The 16,537-nt window shown below is 35.2% G+C and overlaps 4 protein-coding genes across 5 annotated transcripts; 2 read left to right on the forward strand and 2 right to left on the reverse strand.

Annotated features, from left to right (window-relative positions):
- Positions 1 to 166: 166 nt before the first annotated feature.
- Positions 167 to 2,555, forward strand: LOC149734902 (uncharacterized). The gene is made up of 4 exons (XM_089880210.1): positions 167 to 181; positions 632 to 741; positions 1,734 to 1,893; positions 2,049 to 2,555. Exons 1-4 carry the CDS (start codon positions 167 to 169, stop codon positions 2,232 to 2,234), a joined length of 471 nt encoding a protein of 156 aa, XP_089736336.1. The 3' UTR covers positions 2,235 to 2,555.
- Positions 2,539 to 6,075, reverse strand: LOC149734903 (equilibrative nucleobase transporter 1-like). Its single transcript, XM_089879517.1, has one exon. It carries the CDS (start codon positions 4,163 to 4,165, stop codon positions 2,735 to 2,737), a length of 1,431 nt encoding a protein of 476 aa, XP_089735643.1. The 5' UTR covers positions 4,166 to 6,075; the 3' UTR covers positions 2,539 to 2,734.
- A 64-nt stretch (positions 6,076 to 6,139) lies between these two features.
- On the reverse strand, positions 6,140 to 12,574 carry LOC149734904 (uncharacterized). The gene is made up of 4 exons (XM_089879530.1): positions 8,369 to 12,574; positions 8,046 to 8,155; positions 7,321 to 7,546; positions 6,140 to 6,815 (listed from the first exon to the last, which is right to left on the reverse strand). The coding sequence occupies exons 1-4, from the start codon at positions 8,387 to 8,389 to the stop codon at positions 6,765 to 6,767; spliced, it is 408 nt and encodes a 135-aa protein (XP_089735656.1). The 5' UTR covers positions 8,390 to 12,574; the 3' UTR covers positions 6,140 to 6,764.
- Positions 12,575 to 13,469: 895 nt separating this feature from the next.
- Positions 13,470 to 15,498, forward strand: LOC149734905 (uncharacterized). Of its 2 annotated transcripts, none has more exons than XM_089879519.1 (3): positions 13,470 to 14,287; positions 14,549 to 14,623; positions 14,937 to 15,440. In XM_089879519.1, the coding sequence occupies exons 1-3, from the start codon at positions 13,517 to 13,519 to the stop codon at positions 15,039 to 15,041; spliced, it is 951 nt and encodes a 316-aa protein (XP_089735645.1). In that variant the 5' UTR covers positions 13,470 to 13,516; the 3' UTR covers positions 15,042 to 15,440. The 2 variants fall into 2 exon arrangements, with proteins under 2 accessions (XP_089735645.1, XP_089735646.1); XM_089879520.1 differs by having other exon boundaries at positions 13,473 to 14,287; positions 14,561 to 14,623; positions 14,937 to 15,498.
- The last annotated feature ends 1,039 nt before the right edge of the window (positions 15,499 to 16,537 follow it).

Raw genomic sequence — 16,537 nt, forward strand, 5'->3', positions numbered from 1 at the left:
CCTGGATTTTCCCAAACTTGCAGTTACGCCATATATATCATGTATATATTCTCGTTACGACGAGAGAGTATTTATTTTATAAACTAGAGTTGGAGCAGCAGGTTAACAAAGATCTGATTTTACTGAGAAAAAACGAAAAATTAGAGACATCAGTAGATCAAAAGATATGGATTTTATAAACGTAAGTATATGAATGTATTCTTGCAAAAGCATACACAAAAGTTATTTACTTAAATTACTTTTAGTTCTTAAGATATTTTCTTTTGTCATGATTCTTTATCACATTGTATGGTGGGGGAAGACGGGACACATTAAAATTCTATCTTCTCGTTCCATTTAGTAGTAAGCAAAGAAACTTCAAAAAAATATCAAACGGTATCCTTAACGATTCCTATAAACGATTCTTAATTGTTTTAAAACACGATCAGGATATTTGAATATTGTGTGCTAAATGTGTCCCATCTACCCCCACCTTACTATAAATTAAATTTATCCCTTCGAATAACAGTATAGCGAAGATCATATGAAATTTAAACAGCGAAGAGAAAGGAAAATATCAGCAAAACGACAGTCGTTAAAATTTGTAGCAAACTAATTCAAAAATGTTCTTTAAAATATTCGCGTTTTCCAGGTTTTGGTATTACTGTCTATATTGGGGTGCATTGCGCATGCGCAGAACGTCGATTTCACGGATGAGTGGATTAGACAAAACCATATTAATCAAGCTGACCCAACAAATAGGTAAGTGTTAAAACAATTCATTAACAAACGTCTAACTTTTAAACTGGTAATATGGCTGTGGTATAAAACGATTAGCGTGCCTGCCTCTGAATGAGAAGTTATGGGTTCAAAGCTTGACGCTGCTACCATTGTGGGCGTATGTATCCTTTGGCAGTTAACGATAATTGGTCCAACCCAGTGGACAAATACGACACAAATACATACAGAATTTCATACAGGCGCGTATACAAGCCTCTACCATTTGTGCGGTGTAAATAACACAGCAACTTAAATTTCAATTCTACAGACTGATTTTTACACTAAATTATGAATGTTACCTTGAAAAAAGTCCAATTGTCATTCGAAAATAACAAGTAATACTTCTGCATAAAACTATTATGGCAATTACATACAATCTTTTCTATGTATGCACATATACCAATACAACGCCACGATTTCTGTGTTGTATGTATAAGTCTTAGATTGCCCTTTACTACGATTATAGTTAAATTCTGAAAATATTTTTCAATGCTATACTTAAAACAGTAATGGTGAACTAACTTACATAAAAACCTGATCCAAAACTGTCTACACAACTGCATCCAAAAAGTACTATACTGCAATCGGTCTGACCGTTTACGCGTCAAAGGATTCTTGCCAATTATAATCAGCGCCCTGCGTAAATTGCTTTCAGCTGATTTAAACCGCTGAAACTCTCGGCCGTGCAAAGTATATTTGCCGAACTGTATATAACCGTTTCTTCACTACTTAAAAAGAGCGTTGTTAATTGTTAAAAAGCACCATTAAGAAATATGGAATAGTATGTGCTAACGGTATCCATCTCACCCAACAGTACTGTATAACGTTCACCCGCAAAGTTACATATACGTGGTAACTCGTAAGCTGGCACGAGGTGTATGATACAAAACACCCGTGTTATATCGACGTGCCCCGCCACGTGAGGATAAATATGTTACACTCATTCATAACCAAATGCTGTATATATTGTACAGGTTTCTGCTCAACCACTGCCGAGTGAACGACGTAGACTCCGAAGTCGTGACCCCTGGTTTTCGTTGGTGGAAAGCTAGATTCAGATGCAGGAATATTAACGAGAAGTCAGACATATCTACAGTAATTTGTGGTACCTGTCGACGTGGTTATGAACTCAAGGTGCTATTTGTGTTTACATACGTGGTAACTCGTAATAGGCGGCACAAGATGTATGAAACAGAACATCCGTGCCATAATGACTGTCGTTGCCCCCTACGCGAGGATAAATAAGTTACATTTATTCATTCATATTTTCATTCATTTATTCATTCAAGGTTGTCACTTGCATTTCAAAGCTCACTTCACGACCAGGATTTCCCCTCATGACGTCATCACAAACAATGACGTCATCACAAGAGATGACGTCACCTCCTGTGAAGGTGCACATACCGGTAGCGTGTTATTGCAGTAAAAGACGCAAGAATAGCAGAGCAACTGGGTTTAAACTGTCTTACCAATAGTTTTCCACATATAATCCAAACTGATATCTGCCTAAATTGATCCTTTTCATAATTTATTTTATTTTTGTAGACTTTATACCATAATTTAGTTCTGTCAGGTAAGATGGGTCCCGTTAGCAGATATTGTTCAATATCTCATAATCCTGTTTTTAAATTATAAACGTTCTTTCAAAGTCGTGAGAATACGTTACTTTTATAATTCTTTGAACATTCTTTGTTCACTATCAAATGGGACGGAAAATGTATGAAAACATGGACCATCTTACCCCAACCTACTGCATTATCTCCTTTTTTGCTACACTGTACTTAATAAAGTATATAAAACAGATTTTAATATAATATTTAATACTGTATATATTGCACATTTTTATCAAAGGAAACAAAAGGAGTTTTAAACGAAGATAAGACAAATGTATAACTGCGGTAAAATAAAAATCTATTTAAGTAACTAAAAAATAAGTTAATAATAACGAATACAACAAAAATAACTGTATAATGGTCTATGCTATCTTAAACACTTGACTTAAAACGTCTAACGGATGCACTATTGTTAAACCCGCTACTCCTATCATAATGTAATTTATGGTACTAAAATGGGGGTCATATTTAACGGCGAGAAAAAAAATGCCGAATTGTCCGAGTGCAGTTATACCGGCTATCATCATAGAAATGCCCAAAAGCGTGCCGAAGTGTCTGGCTGGAAACGCGATTGCAATTACCGCAGTGTTACTTGCATAAAGAAACGAACGCATTAAAATAAAGAAGAAAAATGCAGGATACACTTGGTGTAGAGCAAGACACAATGTAAACAAAACTCCAAAAAGTGTGGAAATTGTTGTAGCCGTAAAAAGCCCAAGCCACGTTGATTTATAACGATTGTACCCAATTTTTAGACATAACTTCATAACTAAGTCTGTGGTTAAGCCGTTTAAAGGCGCTACTACGATGCCGAGCAACAGTAAGACCCCAAGGATACTTGTAAGTGTGCTAACTTCATTTGGCTTGACAAAACTTTTTAGCCAGGTGTCGTAGCTCCCAAGGAAATATACGACAATGAGATTTAACAGACTCATAAATATCTGTGTAGTCAAAAACATATTAGTACAAATGCATTCTTTCAAGCTGCGGTTGTCTAGCTCATTTTCAACGTCCGAGTTTGGTAATTCCGTCGTATTATCTTCATTATCCTGTCCCAATATGCGATCCGTTTCTTTAGAATCGTCCTTTTCCTTTCCGCATTTTGAACCACATTGAAAAATACCATATTTCGGTTGATCTTCAGTTTCAGAAAACCATTTCTTCGGTCGCAGTGTGTAAGTGATCACCCAACAGTACAATGTACAGAAGCAATACACAATCAGAATATCCTTTAGTTTGTATAACCCAGAATCATGCAGAGTTTTGAATATAAAGAACATAATTGCACCAGAATCGTACGAGCCATTGTATAGTGTAACAAACGACGCCCGAAAAGACGGGCATAAAGCCGCGACTTTAATATTACTGATCAAAAGATTCAACCCACCGATTCCAATTAGAGTTACACCAATAAACAATAACTCAGCGGTGTCAGGTGTAGCTATAGCCATCACAGCTACACCTACAGTGAGCATACAGGTGGCGCCAGTACGATGCACCCAAGTCCCAAAACGGTCGAATATATAACCTCCAACAGGTAGTAGTATCATCATTGTAGAAGTCCCAATAGTAAAAACCAAGTTCAGTTTCGAATTACTAGCAGGACATGATAGCGTCTTATTCCCAGTCGTGGTATAAAGCGTCGAGTTTTTGCTCGTCCCGTTACATAAGTATGAAAAATATCCTTCTTTTATTAAAACGAACTCCAGAGATGGCCATCCATAAATTATACCAGCAAAAAACACGCACTCAATCGAAGCTGTTACTATTGTTAAGAAATTTTGTATCTTCATTCTGTATTTAACACCTGGTACCTAAATCTTACTCCTGCGATGTAACATCAAAACAAGCAAATTAATATCGGTTGTCAAAATCAACAAGTCAAAGAAAACGCACTCAATTAAAGCTGTTACTATTGTTAAAACAATTGTATCTTCAATTTTTATTTAACACCTAGTACCTAAATCTTACCCCTTCGATGCAAAACAAAAACAAGCAAATTAATTTTCGGTGCTCAAGATTGGCCGGACCTCAGCAATGGTAGAGACTGTAAATGATTTATAGCGTTCATTGTGCTTACCGTTGCTTTTAGTTTCAATGCACTCTGTAAATAGACTTTGCCCCAACTGTAGGCAATAAACTTTGCAATATTTACATTACTGTATTGAAGTTTCTTATTGGCTATAATACAGTATATATTTATATATCATATAGTCTACGTCAGCGTAATGCCTTTATATGCAACAGTTACACTTATTAACTGACGTTCTTCTACCAACTTTTAATCCTATGTTTTAACAACTGTTGTTTTGCTTTTGATTCCCTTCACTGCATTCTATAAATAACATGATCATCGCTATCGTTTTCAAAAATGTAAATATAAATTATGTTGTGTTATAATCCTAACAACAGTAATTAAAACACTGCTGTTCCGACTGCGGAATATGCCTACACATCAAATACCTTGCAAAATAAATTACAGACTGTTAAACGCAACTATACGAACTTTTATAGGTTGATTGTGCTTCGAGCATAGATATAATATAGTACAACGAGGAAGATGGGACACCTTTACCACATTATATTCAAGTATCCTGATCGTGTTTTAAACAACCAACAACGGTCTACTGGAGTCGTGAGAATACGGTTTTATAGTTATTTGAATGTTCTTTGTTTACTACCAAATGGGGCGAGAAAATAAAATGAAAATGTGTACCGTCTTCCCCACAATTTAACTGAATGCATAATAATTGAATATTAAACAGTCGTGTTGCGTAACTATAAAACATCTAGTGTAACTGTGTCTATAATTGATCGACATAGCGTTTTCCCACCACTATAAGGAAGTGATATAACAGCCTGCCATTCTTGTGTAAAATATCTCTTCGTTGTTTTGTGTTACAGGCGCACACGTTTCACGCTATATAAAAGCCCTCCTATTTTCGTTTCGAAAGCAGTAGAATCTCTCTTATACTCTTGCTGTCCTTGCGTTTGTCCGTAGCTTGATGTCGCTGGTCTGTCCGCCGATAAACTGAATTGTTGACCTATAGCGCTACGGAGTCGTTACTTTAAGATGGGCGCAAACATGACGTATTTGGTGGCACCCCAACAAACTAACATAGGCGCTTAAAACACGGTCATTAAATAGCATACTTGATTTTGAACGGTATCCTTTCGTTTATAAACAACTAGTTTAAAAGCACAAGTGTCCTGACTTCTGGCTATAGCTATAAACGGATCTGAGTTATCATACGTTTTATATATGTATACACAGCAGTCTAGAAAATATAAACACTGTACTTTTGTAAGCTTATGCACCAGTTTATACTTGCCTAAATATTTTGCGATTTCGAAGAAGTCCAAACACGACTGCAACAGTTGTTTATAGTCTATACAATGCTAAATGCTGCTTTGTAAAAGTTTGAGGAAACATAAAGACTGCAGTTTTGTAAGCTTATACATCGGTGTATTCTTGCCTAACCAGTCTCCGATCTAGTCTAAAACTCTAGTTTCAGCATAGGCGTAGTCTGTGTGTTGGGCTAAGTCCAAAACACGACTGCGGCAGTTTTCCGTACCAAGATATGCTGTTTTGTAATTCGAAGCGGATAAATCTTTGGCTTAGCGTGCCATAAGCCCTTACGCGTTGTAAACATTAACGGAAACACAAGCAAAGCGTAGACAGAACAGCTGTTTAAACTTGCGCACTGTAATCAAGCTTGCGGCTTATACCATGAATTATAGCGGTTTGTAATTACAGCGCATAGTATTGTAGGGTGGGATGGATGCCGTTAGCACATAATATCCAATATTTCAAAACGTCTATTGAACAATTAACAACCCTGTTTTAAAGTTGCGTGTCTATACTGTTATATAATTTTGTTAATATTCTATGTATACTACCAAATTGGGACAAGAAAAGAGAATGAAAACCTGTTTTTCTAACCATACCCTCCTTTAGTATATTTAGGAAATTTGGGATACGGTGAAAGATTGGTGCAAACACCTTAAACAACTTCCCGCTTTAAACACCAATGCAGTTTATGGTTTGCTATGTCAATAGAGTGTTTTGCCACAAAATGACATTTTATTATGCTCTATCAAAAGTAATACAAATACTACAACACAAATCGGCGTTTAAAATATAAAATCAAAGAATAAATATATAGAATGCTACGTTTTATATGCTGGTAAACAGTACACAATGATTACAGATAGTTTTCAAATTTCAAAGTCAGAAGAACCTGATCGTTTTTGTAACAATTATCAACAATCTATGGGAGTGGTGATCATACGGCATTATAATTCTTTGAATGTTCTTTGTCTACTACCAAATGAGATGAGAAAATAGAATGAAAATGTGTCTTGTTAAAAAGAGGTCCCGTACAGCCAAGATTAAGGACAGAAGCATTCGGTTGGAACGTTCATAGAATAGGACCTGAACATCTGAAATATTACAAAGCTTTATTATATCACCAAAATCGAAAATATAGCTGTAAAACTTTTATAGAGATAAAATAGCTATAAAATCGAAAAATTGTATGATATATTGTATGGCATACAGCATTGGGTATATACACAGTACGTACTATACACACAGCTCGATATTTTGAAATGTATTTATCACACTTATGGTTTTGGGGCAATGGGCAAAATTCTAGCCGAAATCTTAACTATTATATAGAGTATATTTTAAAAATATATTTATCACACTTGGTTTTGGGGCGATGGGACAATTCTAGCCGAAATCTTAACTATAGAGTGCCACGGTGCAGGACCCCATCCATATATAGACTAGAACAGGATATTCACTATACACAATAAAATAAACTAATTTCAGGCCTAAATTTCATACCCAATGGCGTGCCACGCGGCAGAACCTCGCCGACGTAAAATAAAACACAATATTTTCGATGCCACAAAATGGCGGCTAGTTTATAGAATAATGTACCTGAAAACCGTTCGAGTTAAAACGGGTCGAATAAAATCTCTCTGTTCGTGTTCGTGGCTTAGCGGGGGTCCTATGCCCAGATGGAAACCCACGAAACAAGCAATATCCGCATATAACGGTAGAGTACATAGCTCGATCAGAGTTTACGCATTGTAGGGTCGCTACTTCCCAAGTTATTGACACTTTTCGCCTCTTACGTAGAAGACTGCAGTTTTCGCTTATAAACCTGTAGGTACAAACTAATAAGGCATTTCATTCTATTTGTACATTATACTCTCAATATATTCTATTCTATATGCATTCGATTCTATATGGGTAAGGTTCTACAGCAAATATATATAGGAATTAGTTGGCCAACAGCCTCAAAGTAACAATGTAATCTTGTATTCATACTATAAAAAACAAATTATACAAAATAACAAAATTCATAAAACTAGTTTTAAAAATTTAAACAAAAATTAAAACACTATATCGTTATTTATTTCTACGCCATAAAAATAAGCTACCGCTAAAACGAATTGTAGTTGGTTGGAATAAGACAGTAGGCCTACATGTTTTCATTTTATTTTCTCGTCCTATTTGGTAGTAAACAAAAAAAAACAGTTAAAAAATATAAAACCGTATCTTCACGACTCTAAAAAGGCGTTATTAATTGTTAAGGACACGATTAGGAATTATGGAATATTATGTGCTAATGGTATTCATCTTTCACCACAGTACTATACCTGCCAGTCACATTATCCTGTTCACTTTGCCGAAGCCATTCTGAGATACCATGGCTATGAACCGCTTCTGCCTTTTCAGGGCAAATCAAAATGGCGCACACGAGAATAGCCTTAAAAATATAACGACTTCAGCAATAAAGAATATATAGTATATAGGCTGGGTTAAGATAGTACAGGTTTTCATTCTCTTTTATCGTTTCATTTGGTTGTAAACATAAAATTTTACAGAATTATATCACGGGGTATATGCCTAAGACTCTAAAAAAAGAGTGTTGGTAATAGTAAATTCACGATTCGAAAACGTTAAAAGTACAACTACTTACAATAAGTGAGATTATCTTCATGTTTTATCTTGATAAACACCCGTTTCGAATGAACACAAATAAGTTGGTATAATGCAAACTTCATTTTGTGAGCTTATATAGAAAAAAATCTGGAAAAAAATGGAAAAAAATCTGGGAAGACCCATTATCTAAACTATAAGGTACCTTTTTCTGAGGTAAAATACTCTGAAACTACACAATACTCAGCAGTCCCTAAACTGTACTTCGGTACACAAGCAACTCGGCCACATTGAATATGGATTACTAGCCAAATATATTAAATTTTAACAACCGGTAAAAGCAAGGGGAAAGACTTCAGTTGCGAACGTACGGATTTGCCTACAGTTTCCCTTCTTTGAATTTAATAAGCTTTTCGGTTTAAGAAAGGTATTTGATGTTAATTAACAACCTTCTGGTTCGTTTTCGGTCGCCATCTACTAGAAACTTTCCGTAAACCGCCCACGCATCAATACAAACATATATTAAGCAGCGGAAAGTTCGATGTAAAATTAGGTTTGAGCAGATGAACCATCTTTTCATTTTCTTTATTCGCCCCATTTGGTAGTAAGAAAAGATTTTTAGAGAACTATATGTATTTCTCACGACCCAATAAGAGCGTTGTTAATTGTTTAAAATATGATTAGAAAATATGGGGTATTATGTTAGATATTTATCGTACCATATTATACCATACGCATAGGCAACAAAACTTTATGACAGTATAACGTAAACGTTTGCACAGTAGTAAGTAGGAATTTTGCATATAAGTATAAACCCTTGTGAATAAAAAAACAATAATAATCAATCGTTTTTTTCAAAATGTGGGATTACAATTTAGCTCTAAACGATAATATAGTAGGGTGGGGAAAGACGGGACACATTTAGCACATAATATCCAAATATCTTGATGGGTTTTAAACAATTAATAACAGTCTATGGGAGCCGTGAGGAAACGGTTTTATAATTATTTTAATGTTCGTTGTTTACTACCAAATGGAACAAGAAAATATAATGAAAAGGCACTTATATACAAAATAGTTGACCAGAATGCCGGTGTCTCAATAGAGTCGTTACAAACAAGCAATGTCATGCCGAATTTTAACTTTGCGTTTAATAATGTCCGTCTTAAAATAACACACAAAAGTGAAATTCTTTAAGTTTTAACGTTCCTACAGCATGACTGTATACAGTAAAGTGCAAATAAAACGGCGATCAGATGACCGGATGGCGTTTTACAACTTGTCAGAGGAGAAATTCTGTACAGAAGATATAGTGCACACACGTCATAGAGCAACTCAGCTAAGCCACGAGTAGAAACATAAAAGTTGAGCACGTAAAACTTGTGCGCTGGAAATATATCTTTCGGCACTGTTTCAATGGTTTAGTTTTAATGTTTACCAAAATTTGTCATATGTATACCCATAAAAATCAGTTTTGGTATTTCTTTTATAAACCCGCGGTAAAAAAATCATCATTTTTACAAAAAATCCTAAAAAATATAACATGTTGCCACTGTTTTATTACATTTTTTAGCACACGGTTCAATATAGCATGTCCTATTTACCAAAAGTGGTTCTATGTTTCCTGTTATAAACCCCTATAGTGAAATTAAGGTTTTGACGCAACAGTGGCGCCACTGTTCAATAATATGAAATGTCTTTTTAATAAAGGTATTTGCCATATTGGATTCCCCTTATAAATTCTTGCTTGGGAAAGTAACACATTTACATGAAAATTGCCACAATTTGAAACAAAATAAATATTACATCCATATAGTGCCGAATATACAATATAGTGGAGTGGGGAATATGGGACACCTTTTCATTCTATTTTCTCGTCCCATTGGATGGTTAGCAAAGAACATTTAAAAAATTATAAAACCGTATCTCACGACTCACATAAACCGTTGTAAATTGTTTAAACACGATCAGGATATTTGAATAATATGTGCTAAATATGTTCCATCTTACCCCACGAAAACGTCCATAAACTTTCCACGTTAAACACACCCGGGGAAAATAAATTCAAATCTTACGCCCACGCATTTATTGTAACATAGCAATTTGACGCAGCCCGAAGATATATTAAGCAAACATGTGGCAAAATAATGGAAATGTAAACTATGGAAACTTCCTGCCATTAAAAACCTTTTAGTCTAATTATAGGCTAAACTTATCACGATCGGGAAAATACCTGAAACTTAACGTGGATTCGAAACTAGTAAAAAACAGTAACGCGACCGGTAGCAAAACGGTAGTGTAGAATTGTGACGTAACAAGACACAGCGATTGTCAACCGAGATAGTGCGCGTGATGTCACAAGTAACGAAAAAAAGAACTGTCGCGATTCCTGAAGCAGAATGTGATAAAGAACAATTTGAACTTGAACTATAATAACGTAATGAACGCAAAGCAAAAAAGTTATAGCATAATGATATTTTATATAATGTAATGCAAGCATATTACTGTATAGTAGTATGAAGCTATAACACGTGTTGTAGTAAATAGTATGACATATTATTATACTAATGTAATAAAAAACTACTTAACTTAAGTCTTGCATGAAATTTGCCTGAAACCTTCCAACTTGTAACCTGGTGTGGAACCAACTGCATCTAAAACTGGAGCGTGGTAACTTGCTTTGTAGAAGAGGCGTTTTATGCACGGGGCAATTAAGGCGGGGATAATCAGCTGGTGCGAGGCGTCCGTCACGTGAGCAATCTGACCAATCTTCTTTAAGAATTGGATAACGGGCTGTTAAGTCAGTTCAAAAATGTGGCGTAACAAATTTTGTTCACAATGATTCGTGATTTTAGATTTTTATTTCAGGTGTGTTTTATCAATAACATATATACTTTAAACTTTGTTCAAACAGAAAAATAATCGTTTCATTACTCGCTAATTATGCGGTTTTAAGTTAAAGAATTACTTTTAAAATTATTTAGGATTTTGTTTCGGAATTAAGGATTGAGATGTGAAAGGGATCATGGCAAAGAAACAACATTAACGCAAATGTTAGACGAAAAATGATCTTATTCTATATGACCACTATACGTGACTAACAAATCGTGTGTATTTCTTATATTTAAAACATACGCATTACATGTAGTTCCGATCTTGTCCTCAAGTCAAACTCTTTTGTACTTGGGGGTTTCTATTACACACATGTACTTTGTACAACAAGTTGTTATGTATGTAACCTGAGATCTATACGGGTAATAATAGCCTATACGTTGCAACACATGTAAACTAATACAGTCATAATAGAATGTGATACTTCTAAATATGGACGTAGTATTGTAAGAATGAAATCAAATCTAATTGTTTTTATTGCGCCACTACATAATATTTTAGCTTAATCTTTAAAAGGTAAGAGCAACCATTCGGTTATTTGCTGTATAAAAACTAAGTCAGGTTATGTTTAAAAGCAACGTCTAACAATTAGTGTGTCTTAATAATGTATACTCGGCACGTATAAGCTGACAAGGTTTTGTTCGAAATTCTATGTATAGTTGTTCGTTTGTACTTAGTTTATCTATACTAACTTTGGTTTATCCCAGAGAAATACCGAGTAGTCCAACCCATTGTTACGTATAAGACAAATTGAACGCCATCTTGTTTCCAAAATAACACACATAGTAGGTATAGAGGGAAAATGGATTTTTTTCGGTAATTTGAAGGGAAACTTGGAGTTAAAGAGAATTTTAAAAGTTGGAAAGTCTAAAAAACATGCGTAATTTGTTTTCTGAATCGAAAAAAGTCAAAAACGAGATTTAGAAGCGGTGAATTTGTGACATTTTAGTCATTTAATATGCTATATGGGTATTTTTTTATTTTTTTTGCAAAGAATGTTTGATAAGGTAATAATAAGCTATTTTACGATTTCCCACAAAAGAAAATCGCAAACAAAACCTAACAAGTTTGTTTAAATTCATTGCCAAAGTCACCGCTCTTGCTCGATTTTGGAAACAAGATGGCGGCGGTTGGACTACTTGGTGTTTCTACGACTCTGGTTTATCCTTGCAAGTAAAAGTAGGAAGTTCACCCAACTTCGACTGTTTCTGGTTTAACCCTGTTTCTAATGGAAAATCCCAAGCATTGTCGCATGGCCAAATTTTATTTATTCTAGCCGTTGAATTTGCGATTTTGACATGCATTTTAATCAATTGTTATGCAATAATATAATGTGGGTAACAAGTTAAAAACTATAGCAGTAGGGCAAGGCAAAGAGTGTTTAAACTTGATTTTCAAAGCGTACAGTATTATTTCGTGTTATTTATGTATATTATTAATAAATACACTTATTAATCAAAATTAACAATGATTTTAAACTATCTCGTCTTATCCTGTGTGTTTTTGAATTTGTAAAATTTCACCTGTTGTGCGGATCGCTAAATAATTCCTTCTGTCTTTTATTATATTTATTTGAATTGTTGTCTATTGGTAAATGAATGATAGTACTAATTCGTAGTATTACCCCAAAACCGTCATCTATTTTGATTTTGGAAATATCTTTTTTTTTTGATTTTGGAAACGCCCGGCGCCGTGGCGTAGTGGTTAGCACGCCTGCCTGTAACCATTAGGTAATGGGTTCAAGGCTCGTCGCTGCTACCATTGAGGGCGTATGTGTCCTTGGGCAAGACACTTAACGACAATTGCTCCAACCCAGTGGCCACTAATGGTTTGTCCAAATTATCAGCCATACATAAAAAAAATGAAAAAATCCAAAAAAAAATAATCACCCACAAAGTAACATACATGGTAACTCGTAAGCTGGCATGGGGGTTAAACCCGTGTGATAACGACTGTCGTTTTCCGGCCATGCGAGGATAAAGTAAGTTTCATTTATTCATTCATTCATATTTGGCAATATGTGCTTAAGTGTCCCATCTTCCCGCATAGTACTGTGTATATCTGTTTGCCTTTTTTCCGGGGGAGTTGTGCAATGTTTACTTTCTAGTATCCCCAGTGGCAAGGCAAGTTTTGTGTACTCTGTCTGTGACGTCACGCGTGCTCTCTCATATACAGCACATGAAATTATTAACTTAGCTTGATGTACGAATATTTCTTTGAACATTAAATCGTAATGCACATCTTGTTTTTCCGGTAGTTTACTGATTCAACTGTGTAGTCGCAAAAGACGAGTATAATGCTGGAAAATATTTTCCAACTGTTCGATAGGCGTCTGATTGAAAACAAAATTCTGCCATGGTGGGAAATCTTAAGGGCGATCCTACACGCTGGTTTAGTTGGTTTGCTAACTTTTACACTCACTATGGTTGATCACGACAAAGTGGTGTGTGTGAGGAACGGATCTTCAGCATCACAATATGCTGCTAGTTATGAAACAACAACTACTGCTAACTTCGTCAACAGCATCTGTCAAACCCAACTAACCTGGTACTGTCGACATCTAGTCCTGTGGGTGAGCTGTATTGTCATTTTACATATATTGGCTGAAAAGTGGTGGCTTGCCTTTCCAAAAGTAAAATCTGCCATATCTGCATTAGGAGAACTGCAATATATCAACGGCAGCAGTGATCAAATATCAAATACAACAGAATTGGAAGTCATAACCACACGGGAGAATTGTTTTTATTGCTATCGATGTATTATATTAATGATATTAGACTGCGTCTCGCTGGGTGTGGTATTCATTGTATACTCGAAAATTCAAAAAGTATTTATAATATCTTTAGACCAGTTTAACTCTCTCATCTTTTACTGCTATATAAGCAACGAGGCGATTTCTGATGGGAAATTCCTCTGCGTGTATAATGCCCTCGATATCGTGTACTTACATACACAAGTACTAACAGTCTATCTGTCCATATCCATGTTAATCACCTTGAGCTGTGAGTGGTTGCCCTATGGTGGAAAATTTGTTGAGAATTTCTATGAAAACTCGGAAAGGAAGGAGGTAAATATTGTTTCCTACTACTCAATTGTTTAGGAAATTAAATTTAAGATTTGCAAAACGGGTAAAGAAGTAGTAGTGTGGCTATGTGGGTAAGTAATGAGTCGAGGCAAATTATTAGTACACTGTACAAACCTACTTATACGGGTCCCCATTTTGTGATTGACAAAAACTGTTACAGTATTATTTCCTAGTATTTTCACGGTCCAAGAAAATATGTGCTTAAGTATTTGACCCCACCCTACTATATTAAAAAAATGAAAGATTTTGTTTCAGGTGCTCGAAATGAAACAGGAGATAGCCGAGAAAAAAATGAAACAGAGTACTAATCGTCAAGATGTAAGTTTCATAATTAAATGTTTACTATTTTTGTATTGGTTTTATTACTTTTAAAATATAAGAATAACATTGCCCGTCGTTGCTACGATTGTGGGCATATGTGTCCTTGAGCAAAACACTTAACGGTAATTTATTCTCCACAAAAAAAATCCACAAAAAATAATCACCCACAAAGTAACATACAAGGTAACTCGTAAGCTGGCACGAGGTGTTATAACACCCGCGTTTTCCGGCCACTCGGGGATAAAGTAAGTTACATTCATTCATATTCATTCATTCATTCCTATAGTAAACCGCACTTAACTTGCCACAGGCTTCTTCATCGAGAAAACCCGAACCAACAAGCTCGGACGACAACAAAAGCGACAGAAGAAATGGAACAAAAAATAGGAAAAATAAAGGCCGCTATTACGTCTAGTATACACCCGCAACTGCCTTATACCAATGCTATTATCAGTTCCAACAAAAACGTAATTGATGTAAAGTCTATCTTAATGTATTTCATATAATCTCAACTTTGTACATAAAAAGTTTTACAGAAAAACTACGTTATTTTGGCCCAACTAATTTCTGATTATTTTCCTGCTAATCTGATTTGCGTATTCAGTCTTACCGCCTATACTGTGGGGTAAGATGGGACACCTTTAGCACATAATATCTAAATTACAGCCTATGGAAGTCGTGAGGATACGGTTTTATAATTGTTTAAATGTTCTTTGTTTCTTACCAAATGGGACGAGAAAATAGAATGAAAAGATGTCCCATCTTCCACCACCCTACTATATATCTTCGTGTGCTTACAGCGTTGTAAATATTGCATTGGATAAGTAAATGTATTAAAACACTATAACTTATATATATACTTAAATATGAACAATACATTATAACTACGACTAAAACAGTCTTATCTGCTTTACCCTTCAATGCAACTAATATTAAGTCGTGAGGAATGTCTCGAAATTAACACCACAAAGCTTAAACACAAATGCATCAAAAAGTGATTTTGACTGACTAACTATACAAACTTGTACAAAGCATAATTACTAAACTTAAGTTATTTAAAATCCTATGGTTTCTGCAAAACAGCAGAAATGTCATAAGTATTTAAAGATCATACTTACGATTTTTTAATTTAATATCCTACTTCGTCCCCACTAGAGTGTACACTTGTACCGTTGTATCGTCAAATTGGTTTCGAAAATTGTAAAAAGTAATTTAAGCCTACAGTAGCATACGTTTAACTGAACTGACAAAAGCCTAAACTAAGTCCCTACTGCAAGCTAACCAGTCGCTAGAATGGTAGAGTAAGCAAAAGAAGAATGCGCGTCCAATTAAAGAAAACACTGGAATGTCTGGAAGTTCATAAATGAATGAATGTAACTTGCTTTATCCTCGCCGGAAAACGTCAGTCGTTATCACACGTGTTTTATCACCTCGTGTCAGCTTACGAGTTGCCGTGTATATGTTACTTTGTAGGTGATAATTGTTTTTTTGATTTTAATAATCATAAGTGCTGCCTTTTATGAAAAGAATACCGTGTAACATACATACGGAGTATAGGTCTATATAAGACTGTAGTGGGCCAATAATAGGTCATCTAAATGGCTTGACCGACGTTAAGAGCGTATTAATCACATAACAAGAGTCTTAACGCTTATATTCCGTAAAATTCCCAGCGTCCTAGAACTCAAATGGAGACATCCATCTTTCAAAATTCTCGCTTAAGTCGTGGGAAACGTAGCATCGTAGTTACCGTAATAACATTTAAGTCTAAAGTTAGGAATATGTGGTCATGCAACCCGCCGAGTCGAAGGTATCTTATTAATGAATAGTATAGTAGGCTATTGAAAAGGTATTATAGGTGTCCAATCGCGCTCGGTCCAAATTCTGTTATATAGTTAAGTTTTCTCAAAA

Source organism: Ciona robusta, chromosome 6, assembly GCF_009617815.1.
Source record: "Ciona robusta chromosome 6, ASM961781v2".
NCBI classification, from domain to species: domain Eukaryota; kingdom Metazoa; phylum Chordata; class Ascidiacea; order Phlebobranchia; family Cionidae; genus Ciona; species Ciona robusta.

Excerpts from the sequence above, each read along its gene's own strand:
- LOC149734902 (XM_089880210.1), top strand. Across the intron at positions 742-1,733 it reads CAAGCTGACCCAACAAATAG|GTTTCTGCTCAACCACTGCC; the intron begins GTAAGTGTTAAA and ends TATATTGTACAG. Across the intron at positions 1,894-2,048 it reads GACGTGGTTATGAACTCAAG|GTTGTCACTTGCATTTCAAA; the intron begins GTGCTATTTGTG and ends TATTCATTCAAG.
- LOC149734903 (XM_089879517.1), bottom strand. The coding sequence starts at position 4,165 with ATGAAGATACAAAATTTCTTAACAATAGTAACAGCTTCGATTGAGTGC.
- LOC149734904 (XM_089879530.1), bottom strand. The coding sequence starts at position 8,389 with ATGAAGATAATCTCACTTATT. Across the intron at positions 8,156-8,368 it reads TGAAGATAATCTCACTTATT|GCTATTCTCGTGTGCGCCAT; the intron begins GTAAGTAGTTGT and ends TATATTTTTAAG. Across the intron at positions 6,816-7,320 it reads TTAACTCGAACGGTTTTCAG|ATGTTCAGGTCCTATTCTAT; the intron begins GTACATTATTCT and ends GTAATATTTCAG.
- LOC149734905 (XM_089879519.1), top strand. The coding sequence starts at position 13,517 with ATGCTGGAAAATATTTTCCAACTGTTCGATAGGCGTCTGATTGAAAAC. Across the intron at positions 14,288-14,548 it reads AAAACTCGGAAAGGAAGGAG|ATTTTGTTTCAGGTGCTCGA; the intron begins GTAAATATTGTT and ends AAAAAATGAAAG. Across the intron at positions 14,624-14,936 it reads AGAGTACTAATCGTCAAGAT|GCTTCTTCATCGAGAAAACC; the intron begins GTAAGTTTCATA and ends AACTTGCCACAG.